Raw genomic sequence first — 6,769 nt, forward strand, 5'->3', positions numbered from 1 at the left:
GGGGGGGGGGTAGGCAACGCGAGTTATATGACGCCGCGGGACGTTTTTGCCGCCGAGGGATTACTCGGCTATAAATCCTTCGGCAGCATAACTCGCGTGACTCCCCGAAAATAATTAACGATGCCGCAACAGAACTCTGCGAAGGAGGCTACATCTAAAAGAGGTGTCTGATTATATTTGACCTTATACATAACTATGTACTGCAATCAGGTTCATACCCCCCTTTAGAGTCATGTTGTCACGACTGTGCCCAGTTCTTTATTTTCATTTTGATAATGACTAACAAACTCATCATCATTATCATCATAGCATGTCGCCTTGCCTCACCAGCCAGTTGCTTGCAATTTCGGCGGTGTTTAAGTGAAGTCACTCAAACCGTGATTCGGGTAACTCACATTCCTCACATGTGGTCCACGCGCCACACAATCATTTGAAACCGTGTCCGATCACAGTTCGCTTGAGCTACATTTATTGTTGTTTGATGAAAACACGCAAGGTAGCGTGTTATTAATACCAGAGGTCAACGACCTGCTTGGTGGCGACATTAATATAAGTTGAAAAAACTTGAGTGTGTCGTCACCACGTCTGGTGATTACATGTTGGAATTAAAAAAAAAAAACGACCTGCTTGCTTGTGCCCCCCTCCCAGCGTATCTCGGCCGAATGCCGACGTGTTCCCGCCAGAGGCAGTGAAGCTCGCCCTAGAACGGACACATTATTTAACCATTACTGCTCTTTAAGTTGCTGCCACGTAAAAATTGGCATTGCATTTAAATAAAGAAATATCACCCCGTAATCCATGACCAGGCGAAGTTACATTGAAATCACATTGCGTTCAGACGCAAATCGCGATGCGGGAAAACCGATTCGAAACCACCTCTAGAAGTGGTTTGGGATCGAGGCGTTTTCAATGTGATTTGGAGCGTTCAGATGGAGCCACTTGAAACCGGCTTCGGGGTAAACCACATGTAAAGCGCCTTGGGTGGCTTCACTTAAACACGGCCTTCGTTGGCCTCCCGGAGGTCTTTGTCCGTGCAGGTGGGTCCATCCCTACATCAGGTGCTGAATGGACTACGCAAGTGCCCTTACCATGCCCTGTCGTTGCTTAGGTGTATCTACTTCCACAACTCCATCTGTAGGGCCTCCGGTCCTACCCTGCTGCCCGCTGAGGCCTGGGATCGTCATGAAACTGCGACGAAGCTCAGTCGGCGGCGGCCTCTAGGTTTCCGTGTAGCGGGTGCCAGGTTTCCGTGCAGCGAATGTCAGGTGTCCGTGTAGCGGGTGCCAGGTGTCCGTGTAGCGGATGCCAGGTGTCCGTGTAGCGGGTGCCAGGTGCCCGTGTAGCGGATGTCAGGTGTCCGTGTAGCGGGTGCCAGGTGTCCGTGTAGCGGATGCCAGGTGTCCGTGTAGCGGGTACCAGGTGTTTGTGTAGCGAGTGCCAGGTGTCCGTGTAGCGGGTACCAGGTGTTTGTGTAGCGAGTGCCAGGTGTCCGTGTAGCGGGTACCAGGTGTTTGTGTAGCGAGTGCCAGGTGTCCGTGTAGCGGGTGCCAGGTGTCCGTGTAGCGGATGCCAGGTGTCCGTGTAGCGGGTACCAGGTGTTTGTGTAGCGAGTGCCAGGTGTCTGTGTAGCGGGTGCCAGATGTCCCTTACTAGACGTCTCGTCGGATACCAGGATAGCAGACTAAATTTATGTCAAGTTTCACATATAAAAAATTATTATCTATTGTAATATGTACATTTGAATGCACCCACCAATGTGTACGGGGTAGTTTTGACACCCTGGAGCAGACGGCGCGGTCAGTGGCCGCAGAGTTTGGAACCTCTGACAGTACCAGCCGTCCCTCGTGCCGGAGGCGCCAACACAGCAGGACTGGTAGGCAGCCTCATCATCAGCCTGGTCGTTCTGTAAAATGTAAGGGCATGGTATTAGCGATGATTCTGTAAAAGTTCATATTTGTTTGGTAATAAGATATCATTGTATAAATGAACATCACTTTTTATCCGACGCTGTAAGAATTGGACTGCTCCAGTATTACATCCGAATGTATTATCTCAAGTATTAAATTTTTATATATTATCACCAGTATTACAACTGTATTTCTAATCAAATACGGGGGCGTCACAGTCTATCTGATCCAACCCGTAAGTCTAGTGTCAATCATGTTACGTACTGACAGTTAACAGTTTTTGACCTTATAGACATAACTAGTGTCGTCTAATGGTAGCCATATAAACCTCGGCTACCATTTTGCCTCCAACACCCAAGTATTGTATGGCTACCATGAAATAAACCTTACTAGTAATTACAATAATAAGATGACCACCGGCATGGCCCGTCAGAAGCGTCCCCCCGCCTATCCTGTTCCGTCCAAGCCGGCGCCGTCTAAAACGCTCTATCCTCCCCCACTGTCTCCACCAGTACGCCGTGGAGTAGCAGCAGGACCGAGACATAATGAGTTTCTCCGCGCCGACCAGCGTGTGGACCCGCCGCCTGCTCCGGGCGCAGAACCGAGACTGGCCGAACTGAGAGCTATCTACCGTGTACCTGCACAGAGTAAAACGAAGTCATAAGAATGACTATATTTGAGAACTTGCCCCGTGTATGGTGCGATGCCATTTTCTTTGGAGACAGACGATGACAAAAATGGGGTCAAAGCACTTTTACACCATATTGTGTGTTTACATAGGTGTAGTATTAAATCAATGTTGATTATCTTTATGTTTGATGGTGGTGCTTGAAGTTTGATTTACTTGAGTACGTCGCCATTGTTGTCATGTGCTTTTCTTTCCATTTTTATGCTTTTATTATGCTTTAATGAAAAATAAAGGTCTTGAGCAATGATAGCTGACCCAATAAAATGGCTGCTGATCATGACTCCTATAGTCATGCATAAGCTACTGTTAAGTATGATCTGTATCCGGATCCGTATAGCCAGTATAACAGCCACATAAACTTAGCAGGTACGCAGCGCGGCGGCAGCTGGCTACATTACACCGAACGACTTGTAACATCTAATCTTTAAAATATATCTCTAATTCTATTAAATTCGTGCAAATTTCAGAGGCGTGCTTTGAATCCGGAAGCCGATGTCATGTGAGTACTCTTACATAAGACATTACAAACATCACTGCACTCTACACAACACGTGTAATGATTATGCCCCTGTACTTGGTGACAGCGAGTTCCACTCTGCGATAATTCTAGAAAAGTTTTTTTTTAACAAATCAATCGTTGGTATAGACATGGCAATATCTTGTTCTGAACTGGTATTAGGTATTGGGTAGTTTATCAGTCATTTTGTACATAATGCATAGTTAGGACCAAGGAGGATCTTGTATTGAACCTCATTGGTGCTAGATTATTACAGAACTAAGGAAAGATTCAAGCGCTTGACATATTTGTGTTTTTAGACAGTCGGAGGTAAATATGAATAACATCAGACAAGCTGATAATCTTGTACTGGTCATCGATGACATTGTACTCACGTTGGATCATAGAACGCCTGCTCTGCGGAACAGGGACAGGAGAAGACGGGAGGTAAGGCACTGTAGCCGAGCAGCTGAGTAGGATCCTCCACTATCTGTTCTCTCATCCACCGTGAACACTCCACCACCGCTGACTCCGGTACTGCTGTGTCCTCCTGGGGCTGGAGGGCGAACTTCCAGTTTCCTGTGCATAAAAAAAAGAAACCGAAAAAAATGTATTTAGAGTTTTGTGAAGTATATTTCAGTGTGGAATAACATGTAATTCTCGCCTCATCGCATTATTTACTTCCTCAGGCATGTGGAGAGACCATTTTGAACTCCAATTTGAAGTGGTCAGTCTGGTTACAGTGCCCCCCCCCTTCAATGACAGTAATGCAATGAAGCGTCCGTATGAAGTCCAGCTTGGTATCTTATGTTTTGCAAAACATCTGGTTCACAAAACACATGAATTGAACCGAACTCAAAACCTGAAAAAAAAACGAAATATTAATGCATTTTCCCTAAAAGCAAATCTGAAAAAGAATCCAATGTACATCAAACTCTCCGCAAAATGCACTAGAAATATAATTTGTGCTGTATGCTGTCGAAACCTGTAACTCACCTCCGTATACCTGATACAGATACCTCATGGACACCTCCGTCGCGGGAGAAAGTCTCTGCCTGGTGCAGTCTTGTCCGGAGAAGTCCCTACCGCTGTACACCAGACTGGAGTTAGTGGCAGGGGTGTAAGGGTAAGGACCCGTCCCGTCTCCTGCACTGTAACCCCCCACAGCTATGGTGCCACCAGCCTTCGGACACTTACGCGTTCCTCCTTCCCTTGCTTCATCTGCAATGTAAATTTCACAGTTTTGCATAGGTGTTGATGTTCAGTTTGTGATACATGTGTATGACTACTGACTAGAGAAAAATACATTGTTTCTGTATGTTGCGCAATAATTTCTATACACATTATTTTGCTGATGCAGCAAGATCAATTTGGTCAATTTAATGATAGGCAGATTACAGGGCATACATGAATATAGATAGTTGAAGTTCTTACCTGTGCTTACCCACTCTTGTTTCCTTGCGGGATATACAAACGTAGCGTAGGAGTGGGTCCCGTTGGTCGATATGGCCAGTTGGAAATCATTTACCTGAAAATATCGGTAACGTGCTGATAATTCATATAAATTACTCTGTCAATATTCATAAGGGTGTTGATTATATGGCAATGTACTCTTTTACAAGCGCTATGTGATGGAGTTCGTTCTATGTTTTCAAATATTGCTTTGTATTCGACAATATGTATTTTGAAGGAATGCCTGCCAGCTAACCCTATCAATCTGTCAAGTGACTTCATCGCCATAATTTCTGTGCTTGTGCAAAGAGCTGGATTGCGACGGCTGGGACACGTTATAAGAATGACTAGGCTAAGATCTCCAGCGTATGCAAAGAGCCACAATGCGTTGCCTGGGACAAACAGCGAGCTATGGCTTCCCAGGGTGGCACTGAGCTGATGCCTAGCAGAGGAAACCGGGGACGGGAGAGGTGGCAATGACTTGAAGGATGAGGATAGTTGAGTAGGACCTTGCAGATGGGTTGCGGACGGAGTGGGCGCAAAGCAACAAATCTTAGTGTGGTGGACAATGGCATGTTGCTAAGAAAGGAGGAGGAAAAACTGACCCTGCTGCAGGACTTACCGGGAGTTGGTCGTGTGGTCGCGGACACACCCCGCCGGCATACATGCCGCAGTCAGGGGGAACCCTGGTCCAAGTCACTACAAGCGCCCACACTGGTTCATAGGCTGGAAACAAATAAGTATGTAACCGATGGCGAAAAGCATAGTTAACACTTTAAAAGCTTAAAAGCTTTGTCTAGAGTGTGTACATGTAATCAAAGACCATGATGTACACAAAGTATGGTCCAGCACGAATGTTGTTCCTTCGCTCTGGTATTTAGCCATCTTTTTGTAGCCATTTGGAAAGGACGTGCTTCTCGTTTCGATTTTGTTTTCAGGCATAGTGCATGTTCCTTCAAATAGCAAAATATATTATTTTTACCTTTGTCACATATTGCCACAAAGACGTTTTACTGATCGTCATGATCATGACCGTTGTTACTCACTTGGAGAGAAGTACAATGGGATCGATCTCCCGTCCTCCCTTGCCCTCTCCAGTACCTCGTCTGTGGCGTTCTTCCCGTCACCTCTCTCGTAGAAGCTGTAGTAGATTTTCGTCCTCTCGTCTTCAGGAAGGTTATCCAGAACTGTAAATACTTGTACTTTATTACGACCCCTCAGTTAAAAGAGTAGCCTTCTTTTTGTCTCATTCTTAATAAGACTATAGAGACTTATAAGGGAACATGACATCTATAGTCTAAAAACTAGATCATACTTGCCCTCTCATAATTATGATGATTATCCAGAACCTTAAAGCACAATAAAAATGCGTGTAATGTTTCACGGCGATTCTATGTTTCTTAATTGTTTTATAAACTTTTATATCAGCCTAAACGTTCACCTGTGTTACTATAAGTCATTGCGAATTTGATCCAAACCTTCAGTGTTGGAAAGTTCAGCCCTAAAGAAAAAAAGTTCGTTTACATACTACGAGTATTAGTGTGAATGGGCTACTACACTGTTCTCATGCATGTATTATGTTCTGTATATCATGGTTACCATCGTTTGTTTTGTTTTGTTTGTTTGTTTGGTTGCTTGTGTGTCTTTGTTTACTTACGCGACGCATTTGTACCTGGCCAGGAAGGGTACCAGAACGGCGGCTTTGCGAAAGCCGAAAGTGTTCTGTATCAGTACTGGATTCCGCGGGCGGTTGATGCGATCAAAGCTGACGATACCGTTGTCACAGATCTAGAATTAGAAACAAAGTGAAAAGTCGAACCAGTCTTCCAAATATCTGTAGCTCAAGCTCTATTACAGTAGCTCTATATGGTTCCCGGTAGAAGAATCAGTGGTAAAGCCACAGCAAGTAATTTTATGGATGACATCAGCGCGCGCATTGACTTTTGTCTGATTTTCGAAAAAAAAAACACAGGAAAGTTTGCTGCCTTTTGACAGCGGTCAACATGCCGAAAATGGGCAAAGATGTTTGTTGCCATGCCGGAAGGTGGATAGCAGAAAACTATGAAGACAGGGGACAAGAAAAGGCTCTGATTTAATTTTTTTGTTTCTTACTTTGATGCAGTGATATGTGACGTTTCCACTGGATCGAAACCAATTTTACAATGATTGAGTCAAAATTTTAAAATTTGGAAACCTTTTTCTTCGGCCCACTTTGTTTTTTTTTCG

General features: G+C 44.8%; 1 protein-coding gene across 1 annotated transcript in view; it reads right to left on the bottom strand.

Moving 5' to 3' along the window:
- Positions 1–6,769, bottom strand: part of LOC109479293 (mucin-like protein) — a gene marked incomplete at its 3' end in the record, with an annotated part of 30,048 nt that overhangs the window by 10,087 nt on the left and 13,192 nt on the right. Inside the window, exons 9-17 of the mRNA XM_019781250.1 lie at positions 6,201–6,331; positions 6,022–6,044; positions 5,590–5,730; positions 5,166–5,269; positions 4,526–4,619; positions 4,088–4,312; positions 3,487–3,670; positions 2,308–2,545; positions 1,753–1,903 (exon numbers count right to left, since the gene is read on the bottom strand). Coding sequence (XP_019636809.1) covers positions 1,753–1,903; positions 2,308–2,545; positions 3,487–3,670; positions 4,088–4,312; positions 4,526–4,619; positions 5,166–5,269; positions 5,590–5,730; positions 6,022–6,044; positions 6,201–6,331 — 1,291 coding nt within the window. The remainder of the gene's footprint in view (positions 1–1,752; positions 1,904–2,307; positions 2,546–3,486; positions 3,671–4,087; positions 4,313–4,525; positions 4,620–5,165; positions 5,270–5,589; positions 5,731–6,021; positions 6,045–6,200; positions 6,332–6,769) is intronic.

Source organism: Branchiostoma belcheri, unplaced genomic scaffold (assembly GCF_001625305.1).
Source record: "Branchiostoma belcheri isolate BF01 breed outbred unplaced genomic scaffold, Haploidv18h27 scaffold477, whole genome shotgun sequence".
Taxonomy (NCBI): domain Eukaryota; kingdom Metazoa; phylum Chordata; class Leptocardii; order Amphioxiformes; family Branchiostomatidae; genus Branchiostoma; species Branchiostoma belcheri.